Source organism: Vicugna pacos, chromosome 15 (assembly GCF_048564905.1).
Source record: "Vicugna pacos chromosome 15, VicPac4, whole genome shotgun sequence".
Classification (NCBI taxonomy): domain Eukaryota; kingdom Metazoa; phylum Chordata; class Mammalia; order Artiodactyla; family Camelidae; genus Vicugna; species Vicugna pacos.
Genome location: NC_133001.1, coordinates 34758684 through 34782802, shown reverse-complemented (window position 1 = coordinate 34782802; position 24119 = coordinate 34758684). Strand labels below are relative to the sequence as shown.

The 24119-nt window shown below is 37.6% G+C and overlaps 1 protein-coding gene across 14 annotated transcripts in view; it reads left to right on the top strand.

Moving 5' to 3' along the window:
- RMDN2 (regulator of microtubule dynamics 2) overlaps nt 1–24119 on the top strand; it is an 84099-nt gene that overhangs the window by 405 nt on the left and 59575 nt on the right. For 4 of the 14 annotated variants that reach the window (XR_012059115.1, XM_072937909.1, XM_072937908.1 and 1 more), the window contains exons 1-2: nt 3237–3569; nt 9037–9504. Coding sequence is in view for 13 of the 14 variants with exons in the window: in XM_072937909.1 (XP_072794010.1) it covers nt 9053–9504 (452 nt within the window). In the remaining variant the exon portion in view is untranslated. Of the gene's footprint in view, nt 1–67; nt 803–3233; nt 3570–9036; nt 9505–20602; nt 20718–21364; nt 22049–24119 lie in introns of those variants that run through there. The other 10 variants (XM_072937904.1, XM_072937905.1, XM_072937900.1 and 7 more) reach the window with 9 other exon arrangements.

Here is a 24119-nt window from a genome sequence, read left to right as displayed (position 1 = left end):
TGCTTTATGAAACAAGCTTTCTTCTAAAATTATTACAGCGGTGAATTTCAATTTCATCTTTTTCTAGATTCACTTCTGTGAATGAGAGTCCAAACATATGGCTTGATTACAAAGATGGGAATACAACTTCTATGAAATGGAAGAAGTTTTAACAATGGTTGATTAATTAATGTGTCTCTATTGCATCAGAAAAGTCATTCTCTATGGATTGATTTGCTAACCAAGAGGCTGCCTCCATCTACTGAACAATTTCTTGAAAGAGATATTGCTCCTAAAGGGAAAGTAACTTTTCTTTGGCTAGTCTGAGGACAGTGGGTCTGGCAAGTTGCCAATCCCAATTTTTCCCAGCAGAACCTTGGACAAAGTTGATTTACCACCCAAGTCCTAAATGAAATCTTTCGTTCTAACTTTTATATATAATTAAAACTATTCAATTCCCTTAGCTAATTTGTACATACATATAGTATGACAGCATTTTTTCTAACTGAGGAACTTTTTTTTTCAATCTGCCACAAACAATGAAAATAACCTTGGCTTGTGAAGTTGAGATATGTACTGTCAAGGATGCCCCTGAACATTTTCTCTCAAGTGAAGGAAGAATGCTGAAGGGTCGGGCAAACTGACTTTTTGCTCTGAATTTGTTGAGTTCCATTTTAGAGTGTATCCAAAGCTATTCCTTAAACAGGCTGACTACAGAAACTCAGCCTAAGAATGTGACTTACAAAATCTCCTGCAATTTCTGAAAAATCTTCATTCCTACCTTGAAGCATTACGGAAAAACTGCTGATAATCATTGATCAAGGTTAGTATTCATCAAGCAAAGTATATGTCTCTCTGAAAATGACACTGAACAAAAACTTAATTTTTCTGACAATTTTTAGAAAATTGATTCAATATTGAATTGCTAAATCATATTACATAAATACTGTTGCTAACTTTTCTTTTATACATAGCTTAAGATTTGTTCAGTACAGGAATATTGGTTCAACTATTTTATTGTATTTATGTGATCAATAATTTATTGCTTAGTCTTGTGGAAATAGCTGATAAACTTATCCTCATGCCTTTTTCAAAAAAGCATTTTTCCCTTAGAAGGTCCAATTTATTTATAGTTATCTTTTCAGAAATTTTGAGGGTAATTTTCTTGTGCTCTAGGATCCTGTAAAATTTAAACATAAAACAAACAAAAACCCTGTTTATATTAAGCACAGGATTATTTTTCCTCTTTTCCCTAAACTCTATTCCTAGCCTACCCTGAACACAATAGACCCACCATAATTTTATACCCTGTGGCTCAAGAGATAATGGCAAACTCCTACAGGGAAGCCCTCTGCAGGGTTTGTGCTCTGATATGGAGATTCAGGCTCTACAGAGGGAGCAGAGAAGGCTGAACCCCATGTAACTGAAGTAGGAGTTGTGAGGAATGAAAATGTCCTAGTTTGGGCGGCTACCACAAATTACCATAGACTGAATGGCTTAAATAGCAAACATTTATTTCTCATGGTTCTAGAGATGGGAAATCAAAGATCATAGTGCCAGTATGGTTGCGTCCTGATAAGAGTCCTTTTCCAGGTTGCAGTCAGCTGGTAGAAAAAGAGCTCTGGTCTCTTACTTTTCTTATAGTGGTGTTCATCCCATTCTGGAGGGCTCCAGCCTCCTCACCTAATTACTTCCCAAAGGCCCCACCTCCAAATACCATCACATTGGGGATTAGGAATTCAACATATGAATTTTGGAGGAACAGAAACATTCAGTCCATGACGAACAGCAACTTTGAGATTCCTAGTGGTTTCTTGGTTTATCTGTTTCTGGTTTTTCTTTCTTTTTTTTTCCTTCAGACATTCCTTTTGGACTATATTCCTAGTAGAGGTAGTGGGGAGTCAGTTTTTTCTTTTTCGAGTCATTCTGACTACATTGCCTGGCAAATACAGCTCTTCTCTTTGCTTGTTAGTTTTAACTATACCAAAGATAAACGGCTGTGAGTTTCTACCCTCTCAGATAGTTTTTACTGGTCAAGAAACAGAATCAAAGAGAAGTGGTGTTAGTTACATGCAGAAAGAATCCAGCCATTTTAGCCCACTTACTGAACTTGAAGAACAAGTCAGTACCAGCTGACATCTTCACTTTGGAGCAGAGGGTGGGTAAGGCCCTGTCCTCAGCCCACACAGCATTTTTATTGCAGATCTCTTCTGTGCTGTGTGTTGGAGGTGCAGCAGTGAACACCTCAGTGGACTCCTTCTGGAAAAGCTTAAACCTCAAGGTGCTTCAAATTTCCTTTAAGTGTTATTGGAGACAGTATAAAAAAAAGAAACCTATTATCACCCTGCTAGACAGGTTTACATTATATTATATTATGGTAAATAAATCAAATATTAGCATGATATTGTATTATCTTTGCAGACCACAACAAAATGTGAATAAAAGTGGTTCTTAGAAGGGAGTGCTTTATAGTTTCAAATCTTAGAGGCTAAGTATTACTCTGCTGTCTTCCAAAATATAACTTAATTTTACTAAATGACCTGGCTAGGCTTACTTATTCTTGTATGCAGCTTGCTTAAAGCTCAAAGAACATTTTATTGTCTTAAAGATCCTGTAGAATCTTGATTAGTAAATAGTTTTGTACAGATTGTTAAATTAGCCTTCTGATTCTCTATAAAGGAGTTTTTTTGGTTTTGTTTTTTGATAAATAGGAGTGCACCCGTTTTTAATCCATTCAGTACACTGGTGGGGAATTTAGTGCTCAAGACTAAGTTTTCTGCAAGCCTAAATCTAAAGCTCAGAGTGAGGACAACACAGAAGGGAGTGAATATGCAGTTTTGTTAAGTTTATTTGGCAGAATTTTATTTTCCTTATACAAACCACAGAAAGTGAAGCTGGGTAAAATTGCGACCGCTAGGCATCTGAGAAGATAGTGGTTTCCGCCTAAAGGCAACTCAGAATGGTGGTGGGGGTTGACGGGACGAAAAGGTTGGGGATTTAGCTCATTAAAAGAGAAAGTGAATTCAAGTGAAGCTAGGAAAACTTGATTAGTAATTCGTGCAAGACGTCTGCGTTTGACTCTGCGTAGGGTTCAAGGTTGTGCCTAGAAAGAGCACAGAAGGGTGATACTAGGGGAGAAGGTGGGTTTGGGGAGCGCCAGTGATGGGAGAAAGCGCGCAGGAGGTAGGAAGCGCGCGCCGAGTCTCCGGCCGGACCGGCGCGGTGGCCCTGAGCCAGGGCGCGGTGGTCGGGGCGGGGAGCCGAGCTTTGAGGGAGGCGGCACCCGGGCAGCAAAGGCCGGCGCGGGCCGAGGCGCTGGGTGGAGCGCACTTGTCCCTGTGTGTCAGAGGTGCGCAGGGAGCCCCCGGGTGAGCAGATCGCCCCACGGGAAGAGGCGGGAGCCGCGGGGCGAGCGGTGCGGGCTCCTCCCCCCGCGTCTCTGCTGTTTGGGTTGGGACGCGGCGGCCGCAGCGCGGGACCTCGGGACCCGCGGGCTGAGGGCTACTGTCCGTCCGCCGCTTCGCTCCCGAACGCCTTAGCCCGCGGGTCCCGGGTCTCCGAAGGCAGAGAGGCCGGCGCGGCGAGCACAGGTGCGTGCGCAGGCGGGCAGTGGGCGGCTCGGCGGGCCGGGGTAGTACACGACCCGGGGGCCGAGGGCTGAATGCTGAGGCGGCACTTCCGGCGACGGCCACCGCACTTCCGGGTCGTGCGGGTGTCCTCCTGGCGGCTGTATCCCTGCGGGGCATCCTCCTGTAGGCCAGCCCTGCTGTTTGTTCTCCGGCAGCCGAGCGGGTTTGCAGCAGCTTCCCCCGTGCAAGCCTCACGGAGCTGGCGCATCGGAAGCTTCAACCCCGGAGGTCGTCAGTGTTTCCACGCGGGCGCCCGGCGTGGGTGCTTGGGGAGCGGGCAGCTTGATGCCTCGGCCCCAGCAGGTCCTTGCAAACCCCAGATGAGTTTCTGCTGGAGACTTTTGCTCGCCTCTCACCTCTGCTCCCTGGGTCTTTCTCAGCGTTCATCCTCCAGCAAACGTTTTGTTTTGCTTTGTTTTGCTCACACTCAGATTCTCTACCTATTTTATACAACGTGAAAGGCCAGATTTTCAGTGCGACAAACATTTGCAAATAAGCCAAACATCAGGGAGTCCTAAGTGAAAAGAAATTACAAAATAAGAAAAATAATGGAAATCAAATGAAATAAGAATGTTAGAATTCACTTAGAGAGTATCAAATTATCCAGGTCGCCGTGGGGAATATAATCGCTAATTCAAGGTTTCAGAGCAGTCCCTTGGGAAACTTAAAACTCAGGCTTTTTCGTAACCCATACTGTGTACCGTTCTCGCAAAAACTTTCATCCGTCTCCCGAGTTTATCAGAGTTGTATATGTATTTCCCCCTACGAATCTGCTAAGTAAGTGAATATATATGCTAGATGTTGCTGAAAGCTTTGTAACTTGGTAAAGCATAATTTCCATGTCTAAAGATAAATTTTAATTAAAACTAGGACATGAAAGTTAAGTGTTTTCTGAAGTTAATTTTTTATGACAGTTCCTACAAAGGAATTTTAACGTAGGAATTTATGCAGAGGCAACATTTTGGTGATTTATCATTTCAGAAGAATTCTTGATTCTCATCTCTGCAAATAACCTTTACTTTGTATTACATATTAATTTTAGATGCTAATAATATATAATAAAATAATATCTATTATTTTACATTGGTATGATTAGTACCTTACAAACTGAAACTTGTAACAGGAATAATACTTAGCATCTGATTATCTAGTCAATACATTTTTTAATTGCTGTATTTTTACACCAAAGTGTGAGTGTATACTTCTAATGTGATAATTAAACGTATTAAAGTTATATAAATGATGCATTATAACTTTTGAAATTATACTGCAGGCAAGCAAGTGTTCTGACATTACCTTTCTATATTACTATTTTTTAATGAGTAGCATTTTTCAAATTATTGGCTTAGGAGCACATTCATTTTATACTGATATAAAACTCAAACAGCTTGAGCTATTATTCTCTAATTGTGGTTATTGAAAACCAGTGCCTACTCCATTGATTCTAGTTTTTTTCCAAGTTGATTTTCATAGTTCTGAAGTCGTATTTCAGCTCTGAACATCTTTGCCCAGTCAGCATTCTCTTTCATGTCCTTGTTGCTGCTTTCTGAATCTTCATCATACTGCAGTGCATCCAGGACTTGTCAAGGGTAACAGTTCTTATTCCTAGTTGGGTAACTCCTGGGTAAATGACTTGACAGCTACGTGTCTCAGATAGAGATAATAAAAGGACCTGCCTGAAAGAGATAATTTGGGATTGGTATAATTCCTAAAGAAAGGGTCAAACAAAATTAATACTCTTGTCTTTCTCACCTGTTTAAACCTGGTACCATCCCAGGGGTAAGATCTCCCTAAGTAAATTTTGACTTCCATTTATTTATTTATTAAATGACAGAAGTTTCAAACTAGGCCATGTGTTTTAATGTAAAGTTCCAAGCAGGCCCAGCAGGAATGAGCCAAGAAAGCAATCAGAATAAGATTTTAATGGACCTCAAGATCAGCGTGTGAACATCCTGCATTAATTTTTTTTAATTGAAGTATAGTTGATTTACAGTGTGTTAATTTCTCGTGTGCAGCATGGTGATTCAGTTGTACATATATATATGTATATTCCCTTTTTCATTATAGGCTATTACAAGGTATTGAATATAGTTCTCTCTTGTATCAATTTTGTATTGACAAAGAAGAGCCAAGATGATCAAGCTTGATGCATGATTATTAGATGTGATACAAATGTTTTCTTATATCTGTTGCCTTTTTGTAATGATTTTTCAAAATAATTTAGTTTTGTGATATAATTTTTTGTGGAAATAAAATTTAACAGCTAATAATAATTACCTCCAACTTCAGCTGAAGTTACAAATTGATCTGGATCTCCTCCTGGCAGGTCTTCTGGGTGGGATGGGAGTGGACAGATGGTTACACTTAAGAGTTCAAACTTATACCAATTAGGTAAAAATACTTTTTACTTAAAAAAATAGTTTCAGGTAAACTATCCTGCTGTCAGGTAGGCCAGATTAAGCACACAGGTTTTCTACTGAAACTCTTGGCTTTAGGAATAGGGATTCCTAAGTCTCTTGTATCTAATATTCACCAACACCTGAGGTAGTTTCTGGAAGATTCTTTTAAAACCATTAGTTCTTCTTTTTTTACTTAGAGCAGTAATGAAATAGGACATCCAAATAGAATACTCCCTGTGTTCAATGCATATAGTCTAGTGTATTCCTGAGGACTCTAAATAGAGACATTCTTTTAGACAGATTTCTTAGAAGTAGATGCTTGCTTCTTATTCTTTCTCTTAGTACTTCATTTGAAACATCATGTTTATTTGGCCATTTAGAGGATAAAAAAATGCTTTGCTTGAGTTTATGGGATCATAGAATATAAACCAAAGGAAGGCTAATTTCATATACACAACTGAATTCAGAACTTGCATCTTCACAATACTCTGTTCCCCATTCTCACTCTCAGCTGTTTATTTTGTTTCCCATTTCACTTAGAATAATGAAGCAATCAAAGAGAACTTCATAAACTCCCACCATCACGTCCCACCATCACGTCCCACCTTCCTGAATCTGCTTACATAATCTGCCTTTTCTTTCATGCCTGTGAATGAATGGTTTGTTTCCATCAAAGGTCAGCCTCTGTACTAGTGCACTGGAGATTATCCATCCTCTTTGGCTTCTCATGTTTATTACAGTGATTCTCTAATCTTTCTTTTACTTTCATTAATTTAATCTTCCTTAAAAAATTGAATCTTTGCCATGGGCAAACAGAAATAATGTGATTTCTCCATCTTTTACCAGTGTTTTCCTATATAGTCATGGCAATTTCTTTTCTCCTTGTTTTCTGTTTGCCTATTTGTTCTTTTTCCCCTTTCCTGACTTCTTTTGGACTAATTGAAAATCTTCAGTATTCCATTTTTATTTCCACTATTGGCTCTTTCATACTTTTGTGGAATATTTTTTAAATTACTGTTTTTGTTTTTTTGAGCAGTTGCCCTTGGGTTTACAACTGTGGATCTTTAACTTATTGTAACACTGCTTTATAACCTGAGACCCTCACAACAGTATGTTCTGTTTTTCCCTTCCCACCCTGTGGGCTATTGTTGTCCTACTTTTTTACTTCTATATATGATATAAACCCCATGATATGTTATTATAATTTTTGTTGTAATAAGCAAATATTTTATGAATAAATCTTAAAATGAGAAAAATGAATCTTATATTTAGCCACATATTTGCCACTACTGGTGCTCTTCATCCTTCTATAGATACAAGTTTCTGTTAAAATTTTCCTTCTGCCTGAAGAACCTCTGTTAGCATTTCTTGTAGTGAATGGCTACTGGTAATGGAGTCTCTCAACTTTTCTTTGTTTAAAAAAGCCTTTATCTTCACTTTTGAACATTATTTTACTTTGTATAGAAATGCAAATTGACATTTTCTGTCAGCATTTGTTTTTTGCCTGGCTTAATGGAGTTCCACTCTATGCATGTGCAGACTGGTATTCAATTTAAAGATTCAAGAAGACCCCTATTTCTGGAGCTCTTTGTCTGTATACCTTCTCATTTTCAGTATTAAGCTGCACAAATTCTAGATGCTTCAGTTTCTCTGAACTCTGATCTCTGTTAACTCAGTGAGACTATCAGGCTCTGTTTGGTCTTCCCTTCCCTGTGCTATAGTCCAGAAATTGCCTCCAATTGGAAACGTGGGGAGATCAGAACACTCTATTTGTTTCCTTTTTATCAAGGATCAAAGATATCAAGTGCTCTAGTAATCTGCTCCTTGAGAAACTGAGGAAAAACAAACAAAAAATTGCAAATTTAATTTTCTATAAGGACAGTTTATATTGTTTGTAACTTTCAAGTTGCAAACAAAATTTAATACAAATGTTTACCTATTTATAAAATAGGGGAAATTGATGGGAAAACAATTTTGGAAACTTCAAAGTCTATATAAAAGCCTTACTGTATTTTACTCTAATTACTAAAGTTTATCATTGTACTAGTATGATTATTGCCATTTTAAAGTCTCAGAAGGAAAGGGGGATTTATATTATTGTTTTCGTTTTGTGGTATTCTGACTTTAGAAACAGAGATAAGCAATAAAACAAGTGAAGAGAGAACATACTAAAGAAAGATTATGGTGCATTTAGTCAAAGTAGCTGAGTTCATATGGAATTAGGTGGGCCAAAGCTTAGTCTTGAATGCAAAAAAGGTGAAAGTTCAGGAGAAAAGGATCAAAGAAATGACTTTTTGTTACTTTAAAAATAAGTGAAAATTTGAAAGAAAATAAAAACATTAAGCCCTCAGACAGAAGTAGAAATGTAAGGAGCAGAAGAATTCTGGGTCTGAAAAAGAAAGTAGCATATTAACATTTCTGCCTTCCATGTTGAATAAAACAAATGGGATGGGTTACAAACTTGCCAAAACTCTCTGTATATTTTATATCTCAGAGCCTGTTTTAGAATGTTATTTATCACTCTAAATTGAAGTACAAAATTTGAACTAGATGCTAAGGAAGAGCTTTTATTGGGGGGTTTCCTTAAAGATTAGATAAAACCAGACATCAACACACGAGTTAATTTTATACAAATAAAAGATTCAAACACAATTAAGCATAATTAGAATTCTTAAATAGTTTTTTTTTGTAGAAATTTATAATGATGCTTTTACCTCTATCACACTCTTTAAAGATATGTGGCAAAGAGTAAATTTCAGATCAGTATTGTAGAATACAAATTCTGATTAAAGTTGATACTTTAATTTAAGGTTGTCAGTCACATCCTTAAAGGTAATATTTCTATTTGGCCACATACATTATAGAGGCAATTGTTTGTAATTTATTTTAGTTTGTGATTTATTGAGTGTTTTTAAATTTTTTTGTGTGGTGATATAGACTTGGTTTTTCTTGATTGAGAAAGCTCTAATATTTTTGTCTTGGGCAAAGACAGAAACAATGTTCATTTACATTTATACTTTTAATTTTAGAAACAGAAACCAAGAAATGCCTCTTTCCAAAAACAAAGAAATGATACTTGGCATCGTGGTAGGAACTACTGGAATCAGCTTGCTTCTCTTGTGGTTCCACAAGGTTCGCAAACCGAGAACAGCAATGGATTTACCTAAATTCCTTTCTCTGAGTAATCCATTTGATTCGATGACTTCGCAAGATGAAATCCATATTGGTCAAGGAACAGCAGCAGCCTTTCAAGGAAGGCAGCTTCAGATATTGGAGAAGTTAAATGAATTACTGACAAATATGGAAGAACTCAAAGAGGAAATCAGGGTTCTTAAAGAAGCCATTCCAAAGCTGGAGGAATATATACAAGGTGAACTTGGAGGGAAGATAACTGTTCATAAGATAAGTCCTCAGCACAGAGCTAGAAAAAGAAGGCTTGCCACAGTTCAAAGTTCAGCAACAAGTAATAGTTCAGAGGAAGCGGAAAGTGAAGGAGGGTAAGTTTCTTTAATATGTTTACCATGTGGAATTGATCGTTGCTTGTGTTAGTGCTGTTACGAAGGCACTTTGATTATGCATTCCCAGTCATATTCTGCTACTAAGAAGGAGTCATTATTTTGGCTTATGTTACAATTTAAACCATATTTAATAGAGGTCGGCTTTTAAGATAGTTTAGACCTCAATACCAAAAAGAATTATTAGTAACTTACCAGTGCTAGGTGGCATCATGTGAATATTGAAGAAGACAGTGATTTGTTTGCCAAAATGTGTAACTTACATGTGGCCACTCTGTGACTCCGTATATAACTGTCCAGTAAGTGCTAATAAAACTTTCTGTGATGATGAAAATGGTCTAATTGGTGCTGCCCAATATGGTAGCCACTAGCCACATGTGACTCTTAAGCACTTGAAATGTGGCTTGTGCAATTGAGGAACAGAATTTTTAATTTCATTTCATTGTGATTAATTTAAAATTAAGTAGCCATATGGGACTAGTGGCTGCTGCCTTAGGCAGTGCAGACCCAAAAAGCTTTGAGGATGTACAAGTGATTTTGTTTCATCCTTGCATGGAGTAATTCATTGAATTTTAAAAACAAGAACAAAAATAATATTCTTTTAGGGAAAAACAAATGATTTATAAAAAAAATGAATTGTGCCTGACTAGTGTTTTTAAGGAGTAAAATAGGCAAGTAAATAAAGATGCATTAGTGAATATAATGTAACGTGAAATTCTTTAGGGCAGGGACCCTATGTTTTCTTCATTGTGGTCCTAACACCTATTCTTGTGTCTACCACAGAGTAGATGCCAGTAACTATTTCTTGAATTAACGAGTGATCTGCTAAGTAACTAAAGAATTGGGAGAAGGGATCTGGAGAAAGGAAACAAAGGGCAGAGATTAAAGGGTGATTCCATAGGTTGATCAGGTCTCTGAGATCAATGCTAGAACTGGAATTACTTAGTCATATAAAGATGCTATGTGAAAGATCTCTTCAGAGAGAGGAGTCACAGATGCCAGATCTAGATGATAAGAAGCTCTTAAAAATTTGGTGTTCCTGAACAACAAAAAAGTTTTGGACTAGTTTTAAAATAGTCAGTGAAATGTTTAAAAGGAACCTAAAATAGTTCTAAATAGTTCAGAACCATAACTCAGAAAAGGGGTGTGTTAATTATTATTTTTACTGAGTCGAAACTTGTTCTCCTTACTGCACAACAGGCCAGTAAATCAGGAGATGAGGTGTTGGGGCAAAGAATAACAACTTTATTAGGAAAACCAGCAGACTGTGCAGATGGGGAACTAATGTCCTAGAGAACCATCTTCCCGAGTCAGAATTCAGGGTCCTTTTATACTAAAAAGGAGAGCGGGTGGTTGATTGTTGCAAATCTCTTGGTGTTAGAATGCTTGGAATCCTTTGTTCTTGCAGCTGTCCACGTAGGTCAGGTCATGATGTTACTGTAAACTTCCAACAAGACGAATGGTATTCTCTGTCCTGCAAATTTTTATCTCTATAGGAGTGGAAAAATGTTATACTCTTAAAGGTTGGCGCCTTGAGAATGGGCTATCCAGAATATTTCAGGCTCTAGGCAGCATTCTTTTATGAAAGGTACGGAAGTAGCATGGCTAAGCACAGAAAACAGAGCACAGGGTTAGACCTAAAGGAATAGATCTAATATGGAGTCAGATTTGTTCTTGCCTATTCTATTACAGGTGTAGAGAACAGCAGCTTAGTACTCTAGTAAAGATAAAAATCTGAGTGTAACATTGAGCATCAGTGAGAGTTACTGAAGACAAACCAATGGTTATCTTACCTAATTTATGGTACCTGAATCTGTGGTGTTTCCTCATCAATAGTTCTGTGGGCATTTGTGGTAGCCACATCTTAGAAAGCACATAATGGAACTAATTTTAAAATTTTTTTAATTTTTAAGAAAAGACTAGCCAGAGAAGATCCACTAGAGTGAGAGGAGAGATGGCAGCCCTGGTAAAGGAGTTTAGGCCAAAAGCATCAATGGCCCTTAATCTAAAAAGACCCTGGTTAAGCTGAGCATAGGCTTGCTCAAGAAATTCTAATATTCTAGAAAGACAGGCAACCTTTGATAAGTTTAGGGCAAATAAAAAGAAGATAATTGTGGGACTTAATTAACTTCAAGTAATGGTTTAGGTGTACATTGTTTAAGTGGGTTCAAGAAGGATTTGTGAAATTTATAAATAATAGTCACATACCTCTAAGAAGAAAAACTAGACATATCAAAACGTTAATTAAGATTGATGTCAAGTGAGACATCCCCTCCTCTTGCTTGATTCTGAGTGCCTTTGTTAGCAAGAGTACTACAGTAAATGTAATAGAGCCCTAAAGGCAGACCAGATTACAGTGAATGGCACTTAACTAGAGGGAGGGAAACTGCTTCCTACTTAGCGCTACTTTAGAAAAATAAACAAAACAAGCAAAGAATTTTTTTTGAAAAGAATAAGATACAGAAAGAGCTAACACATCTTCCTAGATAAACACCTAGAAACAAACTTTTTAAATAAGTAAAATGTTTTTTGAAAACAGGGTTTTGTAAAGTATATTTGTACAAATTTTAGATTGCTTGTTCTTTTATAACCTCCCATGGGACAGAAATAACTGGTCATGGTGAGGTACAGCCATAGTCTTATTACCACATTTAAGACGGATTGCATCCTTGACAAATGATGTCCTTGATAGCAAAATTAAAACAGCAAATGACAATTAATTACATGTTCCATGAAATGTATCCTTTGCAAGAGCCACCTAGAGATTTTGGTTTCTTTTAGTAAAATAGACGTCAGTCACAATTTGCTGATACTATTAGTTTTACACAAGAAAAGGAAAAAATCTAATTGTATCCTTAGCTATTGACAAAAACTTGAGTGAGTAGATCAGTAGAATGCTTTTTTTGTGAATACTATTAGAATCTTCTGCGTGCCTCTCTCAGTATCATCATAGACTTATGGATTGAAGCCTTTTTTGGACTCAGCTAATTTCATTTAATTTGTTGTGGAGGTGATGATGACTAAGGCTCAAAATCTCACTGACGTGGCCATCAGAGGGTCTACCAAGTTTCTTCCTTTCCCTTCTTAGCACTAGCATGAACATCTTGCAAAGCATCTTTGCTTCTTAGTAGTATGTTTTGACTGAGTTTGTTTTTACTGCTGTTCCAATGCTTGGAATCAGCTGCCGTCTTGGCAGCATTGGTTCCTTTCAGTGAGAAATAGTTTCAGGATGATACCAGAGGCTGTTTTGGCCCCTTTAGGGACAGGTTAAAGAAAAATAGTTTAAAATATTTTTAAAATCACTAGTTCACACTAATGTTTTCAGTTTATGTTTAACTCTTTCCTTATTTCTGAAAACTTTTTAGTTCATTTTCTTTTTTAATTAAGCTGCCCACTTTTCTTCCCTCTGTCAACCTTTTACCTGTATTGCTCTATCAAACTATGAGTTTAAAAAGTGTTATTTAAATCGCAATGTTATGTAAAGCTTTAGAAACCTCTCTTTCAAAAGTTTAATCTTATTTTAGTTTAGGTTAAAGTAATACCCCATAATAAAATTCATTGTTCTCCATTTCATCTGGGCTTTAGGAAGAATATATGACAGTTCTGTTAGGTGAATCAGGGTTGCATAGTGACCTTATGGGCTTTCTTGCTTTTTTTTCTTGACATAGGCATTTTCATTTTAGTGTTAAATTCACATGATGCCTTCAGATAGCAGCAACAGACACTGTACTGATTATTTGAAAAGAAAAATAAACCCCAGAAATCTACTCCCAAAGAGCACCAGTATAACCCACGCCATCATATCTAGTGCCTTAGATGATATTTATAAATAACAGAAGATGCTCTGAAAGTGAGACCACAGACAGATACAGGTTTTTGAGGTTTTATTTAAAACTTCTTAAACTTTCATTATCATGAGCCAAAAGGTAGACTTTGCTTTTTGTTCATTTACATTTTTGTTTTTATCACTATTTATTTCTGCCAAGTCAGTTTTAGTGTTGAACTTCAGTTTTTCAAGGCCATGAGAGAAAGAGAAATTCAGATATTCATTATGTGATGATTCTGTGTTCTTTCATGTTGTGAAAGTAAAAATTTGCAAAAAAAATTTATTTTTGTTTCAGATCTTTTTTTTAGTAACATTATACGTATAATTGAAATTGTCTTTGTACTCCTTCTCTCAGAGGTAGCCATTATCTTGAAGTTGGTGTGCATTCTTCCTTTGAAAGTTTTAATGCGTCTCCTCGTGTGCTTTGTTTATATAAGCAGTGAATAAATGGTCTTTGGTTCTCAAAATTTACATAAATGGCATTGTATGGTACATAACATTTTGTAACTTGCTTTTGCATCAAATTGTTGGGAGATTTTTCCATACTGATATAGGTAAACTTATTTCATTATTTTCACTTGCTATGTTGCATCCCATAGTATGAATACAGGCCTTAATTTATTTCCCTATTGATAGATATTTAGATCACCATTTTGTTTTGCTCTTATAAACAATGCTTTATTGAACATTTTTCTTCACAATTCCTTAGGCACATGTGGAATAATTTGAAAGTATATGCTTTGAAGTGGAATTGCTGAGTTGTAGACTAAATATGTTGTTATTATCTGTTACTAAATTATTCCTCAGAGTGAACCAACTTACAATCCTATAAGCAGTGAATGAGAATTCTTATTTTTCCATACAAATTCTTCTATTGTTAGATTTTTTAATTTTAGCCAAGCTGATGGAGATGACATGGTAACTAATCACTATTTCAGTTTGTGTTTTCCTGAGCACTAATAAGACTGGGCATCTTTTCATAGTTTATTTGCCATTTAGTTCTTCTCTTCTATGAGTTTCTTTAAAGAACGAAAAATAAATAAATGAAGGGTAACACTAACAGTTGAAGTCCCCTTTATTCGATGAGAGTGCCTTCTCTGTGGTAGGCACTGTATAGTTTCTCAAGATACAGCAGGGCATAAAACAAAGTCTCACAAGTAAAATATATTTTAAAAAAAAAAGTAATAGAATGTTAAAGAGCGACGCGCTCAGTCTGTTTTAACCAGAGCTCCAAAGGCCAAGAATAAACGGTAAGTGCCAAGTACCCCTGCATCCTAGAGCCAGACGCTGACCCCTCCAGGGAAGAACTTGCTAAGAGGTGGAATCCACTGCCAGCAGGAGCAGTTGCCCTATGAAAGGAAGTGCCGAAGGGCCAGGAGCAGCATTTCTTTGGGGAAAGGTGTTCCTGTGCTGGGCGTCCATCAGTGTGTGTGTGTGTGAAGCTGAATGCTGTAGGAATGGGTGACGGTGCTCAGGCAGAACGTGGAACGTGGGAAGAAAGCAGAGGGTGGAACCAGTATTGTGGGAGTGGATGGCAGGGGATGAGCCTCCAAAGGTGGACTGAAGGCTGAGCAGAGAGGTGGGAAAGAAACCATAGGAGAAAGATGTCAAAGAAACCAAGAAGACAAGGTTTCTAGATCTGTGGTGAAGGCCACAGGTTTTAGAGTCATTCTAACCCAAGTATGAGTTCTGGTTCAGCCTTTTACTCGCTGTGTAATTTCACTTCTCCAAACCTGAATTTATTCATCTTAAAATGTGGTCAATAATACATGTCTCATGTTGACTTAAGTCTAAAATGAGATGCTATAGGAAGACACTTTGCACTGTCTAAATTCTAAAAAAAAAAAAAGTTATTTTGTCAATAATATGGAAATGATCAAATGTATCCAGTGCAGTAGAAGAGGGGTTGGCAAACTTTTTCTATAAGAATTTTAGGCTCTGAGGACCATATGAATTCTGCCTCAACTATTTAGCTCTGTCTTGTAGCTTGAAAGCAGCCATAGACAATGTGGGTATGGCTGTCTTCCAATAAAACTTTATTTACAGAAGCAGGGAGTAGGCAGATTAGCCCCCCAGAGTATAGATTGCACACACATGAACTAGAAAAATACATTTAAAAGTAAATGTTATGTTTTAGGTTAAGTGAAATGAGGACTGAACTGTGTTTCCTGGCTTTGGATCTTAGGAAGTCATTTGTTGATGAGCTTTGCAGGAGCAGCTCCTGGGGGGTGGTGAGCACAGAAACGTGAACTAGGCCTGGACAAATGCACGGAGAGGTAAAGATGTGGACACCAGAATGGGAGACCCTTATTTCAAGGAGCTTAATTTCCAATGCAAGGCGAGTACATAATGCACAAAGAGGATATTGAGTTCAGAGAGAATTTATTTTTTGTTTTGTTTTGGATTTGGACTTTATTTCAAGCTGGGGGGCACATGAGCATATTTTTAAGCTGCAGAGAGGAAGCCAACATAGAGAGTAAGTAAAAATACAGGAGAAGACTTTTCTTTTTCAAGTCAAAAATAAAACAAAGGGGAAATACAGGAAATAACCTATGAAACATGGTGTGGCCTGGCCCTTTTAGCAGCAGTACACCTTAGGTATTGAGCTAACATGCAGAAGAAAAGAGAACAGTATCACCTGCAGAATCTAGGGAAATTTTATTAACTGCAAGACAGCACTGGGTAATAACATGGCAACTGGCAATATAAAGTCTCTAAAACCCCCACTCCAAATAGGGGGAAAAAAAGGTTACATAGGTTAAGCCATATCCTACATTGCGTTCTCTTCCTGGTTAGGGCCCTCATTGCTGTAACATTTATGAATATAATAGGCAGTGGGTTAAGAAAGACAGGAAGAACAAGCTTGCAGATTCATTCATTTCTAAAATAGATGTTTATTGACTGGCTGTGAGCTGCGCTCTTGTAGGTGGTACAGTAGCAACAGACAAGTCCCTACACCCATCGTGCCTCATCGAGTGATCTTGCTTCTGGTGCTTTGTTCACAGCTAGAAGTGCACTATATTCATTCATTCTGCTAGTGAATCCACAAGTAAATCTGGGTGCCCCTTACATCTTGGCACCAATGATAAAACTTCGATTCCTACATGCCCTCTTCAATGCCCAGGACCAAGAAATACACTGCATTCAAGTATTGCAGTAATTCTATGTGTCATGTAAGGGAAAGGAGAAGATCCCTGTTCTGTGACTGCAAATATCACGGAAGAAAATGGAAGTCGGCTCCATCCATAATTTGTTCCAGATCCTGTCCTAAGTGTTTCATATTCATTATCTTATTTAACATACAGTAACTTTCTGAGGTAGATGATGCTATTATGCTCAGTCTACAGATAAGGAAATGGAGTCTGGGAAAGGTTAGGTAATTCCTTAGTCAAGGGCAGAGTCTATACACTGTTCTACACTGCCTCTTTCCTTCCTCGCCCCCAGTTAAGAAAGTACGAGGTGTCAGAGTGCTCTAAAGCACTATCCCAGGACGTAAAGGGAGGAGGAATAAGGCCAATGTGCGTGTGAAATGCCTGCTGGATTCAGACTTTGCCTCCCAGGGCGCCTGGCTACTGAAGTACTACAACACTCGCCTCAGTTCCAGTTGAGTGCTCTTTAAGCCTGTCCTAACTCAGGAGGAGCGCATGGGGTCGGACATACCGTATGTCACTGATTATAAGAGGAACCTTTTTTTTTCCTTCACATTTTAACATCTCCTAAATCAAGATATGTCTTACCACCAGTTAATAGCAACATATTGCTGTGTCAGAGTTTGTCAACATTTTCTCCTTTCTTGCAATTGATGGTTTTGAGCCTATGAAGTGCCTTTGTGGGTGTCAGGGCCAGAAGTTAAAGGCGTTCCTGCCTCGCCACTCTAGTTTTCTCAGGAAGGAGGACCGCAGGTCGTCTTTTAGAGTGGAGGCAAGTGAACGCTGAGGCCTTTGAGGAAGGAGAGTGCGATTCTTGACTCCCCTCTTCCCCAGACCCCCTTCATCTCCCATTCTGTCAGTTTCCAAGAAGCAGGGCTTCAGCCTCCTTAGGAGCCTGCACTGACTGTGTTTACTGTGGTGTGCCCGGTGCTTAGCGCAGTGCCCGGCACATTATAGATGATGGTTAAATATTTATATTAATAACTGAATGAACACATGAACCAAAAAAGTTTGGAAGAGGCGTTGTGGGGAGGGGAAGAGAACATCAGGAACATGAGTGACGGTTACCTTGCAAACTGCTGCTCCGCTTGAGGTTCAAGATTGTACCAGTTTGCACAGTAGCGTGATTTTTTCCCCTAGTTGTTGGCATTTCATATGTAGAAGTCAGAGGGCCAAATTGATCCAATTTGGGAGATCTGCAGGGTAAGTTTGATAGAGAGGCTAGAGGCTGAGATGTCGAGAGTACAGGTAAGGAAGTCAGTCCACCACTGTTGCTGGAACACATCTATATTTACTTGTTGACCTAAAATGTATCCGTTTTTGTTTCTATTATTTTAAAAACTACTTCAATTTTGTTGTCAGACCAGTTCAAACTCTTGACTGTGTGAAAAAATAAGGAAATATCCTTATTTTTACTAGACTGCATTCAGTAACTACTACCTAGTGAATCAATTTTATTAGCATTTCTTTCAAAAGAAACAAATAGCGGATAAGGAAACTCCAGAAATAACCCATGAAATTATTTGATGATCCCCAAGCAATATTTTTTCTTCCTTTCAGATCACATACAGATAACCATGCTATCTGAGTAACAAACTACAAACAGTGAACCTATGTAGGTAGAGTTTAATATTGTAATGAAAGAAAATATAACAGTTAACCTGGTGCTAATTTAGTGATGAACATTATTGTTATTTTGTATAATTAGGTATATTTGGCAAGCCATTTGTATAAATAACTATCATTAATGTAATAGATTGAATAGTTTACATTCACTACACACTCAGATCAACTAAACATATAACTGTATGTGACTTTATAACTGAATTCAGAGTAGCTCACTGTTGCTGTTTTGGCTAATGAGGGAAACTTGAATGTGCCAATTCCAGGTAACTCGGTCAGTTCTAGTTTAGAGCTAGGTCAGTCTTTAACATACATGTACATCAAGCTCCCAGACTAGATAGAGTGTAGGTGCTGTGTCTCAAGACCAGCCCCAGGCCCAGCAAATCAGAATCTCTGGGATTCTGCATTGTGCCCAGGAATCTGTATGTTAAATGCTCTTCTGGTGACTCTGATGTACCCTAAAGTTTGAGAAGCTTTTTCCTGGAAGATATTCTAGCCATCAGCTGAGGTATCATGACAAAATTGTAGTTTTAATTAGGTGCAGTTACGGTTATGGCTAAAGATGTCCATGAGGCATAACTATAATTGCCCCTAATTAAAACTACAGAACTGTATTTTTAGTGAACATAAGTTTTCATCTCATTTGGGTAAACATCAAGGAGCATGACTGCTGGATTGTATGGTAAGAGTAGGTTTTGTTATGTATAAAACCCTCCAAATGGTCTTCCAAAGTGGCTGTACCATTTTGCATTCCCACAAGCAGTGAATGAGTTCCCATTGCTCCACATCCTCACCAGACTTTGGGTTCGTCAGCATTCTGGATTTTGACCCTTCTGATAAGTGTGTGGTGGTATCTTATTCTTGTTTTAATTTACATTTCTCTAGTGACATATGGTGTGAAGGATCTTTTCTTATGCTTATTTGCCATCTGTGTATCTTCTTTGGCAAGGTGTCTGTTAAGGTCTTTGGCCCATTTTTAAATGAGATTACTCATTTTCTTATTGTTGAGTTTTAAGAGTTTATGTATATTCTGGGTAACAGTCCTTTTTCAGATGTGTATTTTGCGAATATTTTTCCTCAGCCTCTAGCTTCTCATCCTCTTGACATCACTTGCCAAGCAGAAGCTTATCAGTTATTTCTTTCTTGGGTTGTGCCTTTGGTGTTGTATCTAAAAAAATCACCGACATACCCAAATGTATCTAGGTTTTCTCCGATGTTATCTTCTAGGAGCTTTATAGTTTTGCATTTTATATTTAGGTCTGTGATCCATTTTGAGTTAATTTTTGTGAAGGTCTGCATGGCCACTCTTTATCCAGGCCGTTTCTCTGGCTTGTGATGAGAAACTTTGAGGAACGGTCCCTTTAGGACCAACAGCAGATCTAGCAGATTTGGTTACTGCTTGCTATGACAGTGGAGGATGCCCTGTGCTCAGTGTTGCTTTCTTTATAACATAACTCACTGTGGATGCAAGAGTCTCTGGGTCCTCTGCATTGCTCTTGTGTGTCTTGGGGTTAAGGAGAAATCACCAGCATAAATAAGCTGGTGATCACATTGCTTGATTTGCTGTGAGTAATAAAGTCTTCTGTCTCTGACCCAAGAGTCGTGTGTCTTCTGCCAGCAACCATGAAACAGTAACAGATTAATTCATTAGCTTGTATGTTGTGTAAAATCAAATTACAAACTGACAATGTGATGAGAATTACAGAGTTTTAGGCCTCTGAAAAGGGATTTGTTCAAGGGTTTCCTGAAAAAGTTTGTTAGAAAGGGAACAAAAACAGGTGGTGGTAGTAGGGTATTCAGGATATTGAGAAGTTAAAATATATATATTTGAGGGGTTGTTTATGTCGTGAGTGGCTATACACACACATACACCTATTATATGGACAGTGCTCCAACTTGTTTTGGAAAAGGAGAGGGCAGTATTTCTTTTCTAATAGATCTGGTGATCTTGCCTTTAAGTGGGTTTAAGTTGTCTCAGGTGTTATAGACAGTGGCACAGCAGATCTCCATAATCTGTGCACGTGGCCCATGCAATCACGTGGCATGCTTCACTGCCAAGGTAGATGAAGCCTGTTTCATTTTGGGGGCAACGACATTTTCTATTTAGGCTTTTAAAAAATATATACCTCCAGACCAAAATCTGTCAGAGTAACTTTTCCACATCACTGGAGGGTGTAAAAACCTGGCATACAAAGTGGTCAAGTGAAGGAAGGATGAGTTAGTAGGCTAGGGGTGTGGAGGACAGCTAGTTAGAGAGACAGTCCCAAGTTAAGGATTGTACAGATGACATATATGTTATTGCCTTCATCTTGTTTTCTCATCCCTTGATTTGTTGGCTGACTCCTTAAACATGATGAAGTTAGAGTACACATTCCACAGTCATATGAATTGCAGTTTTTTTCAGAAAGATGAGCCACAGAACAATTTTATTCTAAATTGTTGTCACTAGATTCTAGAATCTGCTATCATCACATTCTGTGTGTTCAGCTTCTAACCTGTTCCACCTACACAGGGCATTTTATGGCTTAAGGATGATGGCTTAGAAAGAAAGGGAGAGATTTACTTTGGGTTAAATTCAATATGGGAAAATGCTTAAGGTAAGCCTTTAAAAAGAAAAAACACTTCTCCATGTGTTTCATGTGCTAAAGAACATTGAAATACTCACAAACCAAGCTTTAATGCTTCCTTTACTTTCCCACAATAATCAAATAGCTGGAATAGCTGGATATTTATCAGAAATACTCTCTCCAGAGGGGTTCTGTTTCATCCATGGTTGATATTTTAAAATGCATTAGTTACTAGGGTATACATTTATTCTACTTAGTAACTCCTTTAATTATAGTAGTTTAATAGTCTCAAGCAAATATTATGACTTACTATTTTTAAAACAGGAAGTTCTGCATTTTCTGTTAGGGAATCCTTTTTTTTTTTTTTTTTTTTTTTTTTTTTTGATGCCCTCTCATATGTTTTCCCCCTTTCTTCCTGCCTACTTCCCTGAGTCTTTCAACTTATCTTCCCAGGGTTTAGTAGACGGGGCAAGTACTGTGTAGGTATTTAGAAGTAATCTTTTAGACTTAGGCATTCTTTTGGGTATGTCTATGTGGCTGTCAACTTCAGCTGCCATAATTTCTTACTCCCTGTTGTTTCCATATTGATAAGGTGGCCATTATTCTTCAGGGGGCTTGGCAGGTTTCCACTTGTGCTCCCTATTTTTTTCCTCACTTTGACACTTTTCTCACTCTAGCTGCCACAAAGAGGACCAGAGCTTCCAGCCAAAATGTCCTGCAGATCCAGTTACTTCAGACCCCCTGCACCATGGAGCCTCTTCTGTTACTCAGCCAACAGCATTTCTTAATCTTAGAACAATTCGTCCTTCGATACGTAGAGGCAGTTCACCTAGAGGAAGTAAAATTTTTTCTTCTCCATCAAATACATCTTCTTACTCATCTTTCTTTGGAAGAAGACATTCTTTATTTGTTAAATTTCAGAAAAGTGGACAAAGTAGAGCTAACTTTGATTCTCAAGAAAAAAGAAGCTTCAGTGATTTAAAATCTCCTTCAGACCATTTTTGCTTTAGATCCGAAAGTTTTTTCTCTGCCCCAAAACTGAATATAATTTCCTGTTATGAGAGTGCTAGTACTTTTTTTGATACTCAGTCAAGTAGTCAGTGCATGTTTAATCCAAATGAAGTTGAAATCATTTCTAAAAACTCAAGTATTACTAATGCTGAAAAATATATAAGCTCTTGTTCTCCTGGCTATAACACTAAACATTTCATGAATTCTGAAACAAAAGCTAATTCCTCAGCCCGTCGGGACACTGTTGACAGCATCTATCACAATATGGTGACCATCCTTTCTCTTCCAACTCTCATGTCCTGTTCCTCTCAACAACATGGAATTGCCAGCGATACTCAAGGAGGAGACCAGTTAAGGAACAGTTCCCTTCATCCTGGTTCTCAAAGTCACAGTAGAAATAACTGTCCAGCTACGATTCAACAGCACCCCTCTCAGAGTGTAACTTCCCCTGTTTTCCATTAAGTTGGATTTTGTAAAAATGCTAGTAGCTTTACCCCATCTCAAAATGAAATCACCTCAGATCCCTTTGAAGATGAAAACAGTACTATCTCATCTAAAGATGAAGACAAATCTGCACCTAATGAAATTCCTAAAATAAGATCACCTCAGACTTTACCCTCTCTTAGAAGGGCAGCTCAGATCAGAAGCTCTCCCACCAGGCACACTTTTTAGTCTGTAGAAATCACTGCTCAGTTTTCCTAGAAGTCTCCTCCCTTCCTAAGCTTCACTGCATATTGTGAAAAAGATCTCCACATTGCAGTGTAAATTTAACTTTAATTTCTGTATTTTTTGAAAGATAGCTTATTAACATTAGAATATGGAAGTCAAAGATTATTCATCTGTTTCAGGCTTTTGACAGATTTACTGCTTATGGATTGACTAGTCCCAAATTTTTAAGTGACTACTGTAATACCTCTGTTATCTGAAAACAACATCAAACTTTGATATATAGGTCTTCTAAATGTATTCTTTGAGAGTTTAACACTTTTTTTATTCTACTCCCGTTATCCAGATAATATTCCTGTGTAATCTATAGAGCTATATTCATCAGTTTACGAACCCCCATTTATATCAGCCTTGCTAGCTTTATTACTCATGCCAAACACCTGCTGATAGACAATGTTTTTACTAATACAAAAATCAAATCATAAGTAAAAAATATTGTAGTGGAAATATGTAGAGTATATTGAAACCAAATATTTTAATTAAATAATTTTATTGCATATTTGTTTATGCATGTCTGGGAATTCAGAAAACTCTGAAATCAGAGATAAAACGTATATATACATATATATATATATATATATATAGGCAAAGGGAACTGAATCAGGATGCCTGATATGGAGAGAGGCCACAGTACTGTAGTCAGGCATGTTTTTCTCTGTTCTGATGCAACTCACTACTGATATACTTGTGTAAATGCACTTCTTTATTTTCACAATAAATAATGTCATTTTCTCTTTAAATAATGCAACTATGCCTGCAGATATGCTGTTGTTGCTATTAAAGCAAGTAATTGTGCAGCAATGAAAGAGTTTGGAAAATGGCACAGTTCTTAGTCAGATTTGGAGCAGAAAATGAGCTGAAAAAGTATATTAGGAGGTGAATGTTTGTAAGTAAATTTGATATTTGAGGGCAAACTTTTCCAGGCCTGCTAAAAGAGTGTGGGAAGATTGTTTGCCATCAGATAATCTGTGAAATATCTGTTTTTTTTCTCTTGGCCCCAGTGCAAATCTAAGCTGTAACCCAAAGTTAATACACACATTGTGAATTTTCCCAGGTGTATTTAGATACGTCTTACTTTTAAAATTTTTCTTGAAACTTTCTCATAATTTTTGATAAATGCCCAGTTATAGGTAGAAGTATCCTGTCCAAAGTAGGAGAATAGTTTCCCACACTTGGGTGCTTTTTTAATGTGGAGAAGAGACTAGCCCAGTTGTTCTCTTTTGGGTTTTGGCCACTTTGTCTGTTGTTCTGCCAATACCACATTGGCGAACTTTAACCACTTTACTTTATCCTTTAGACTATAGTCCTGTTGTCTGTAAAATTGTCTTTGCTCTTCTTACACTTGTCCTTCCATATTAATTTTAGAGTCAGGTAAGTTCCATAGGAAACCACAATTGGGATTTTGATTGGAATTGCATTAAAACTGTAGATTAAAAATTTGGTACCATATGAAATTGTTTTAATGTTAATTGTCCCTGTCCATGGATATGGTATCTGTTCCCATTTATTTAGGCACTCAGTGTTCTCAGATGGTATTTTGTAATATTCTGTACAAAAGTCTTAAAAAATTTAGTGGAATTTTTCTTAGGCGCTTTGTATTTTTCCTGAATATACCCCTATAGTATATAAATGATGTGTTTTATAAAACTACATTTTCTAACTTGTTCTATAGACATAAGAACACATATATTCAGT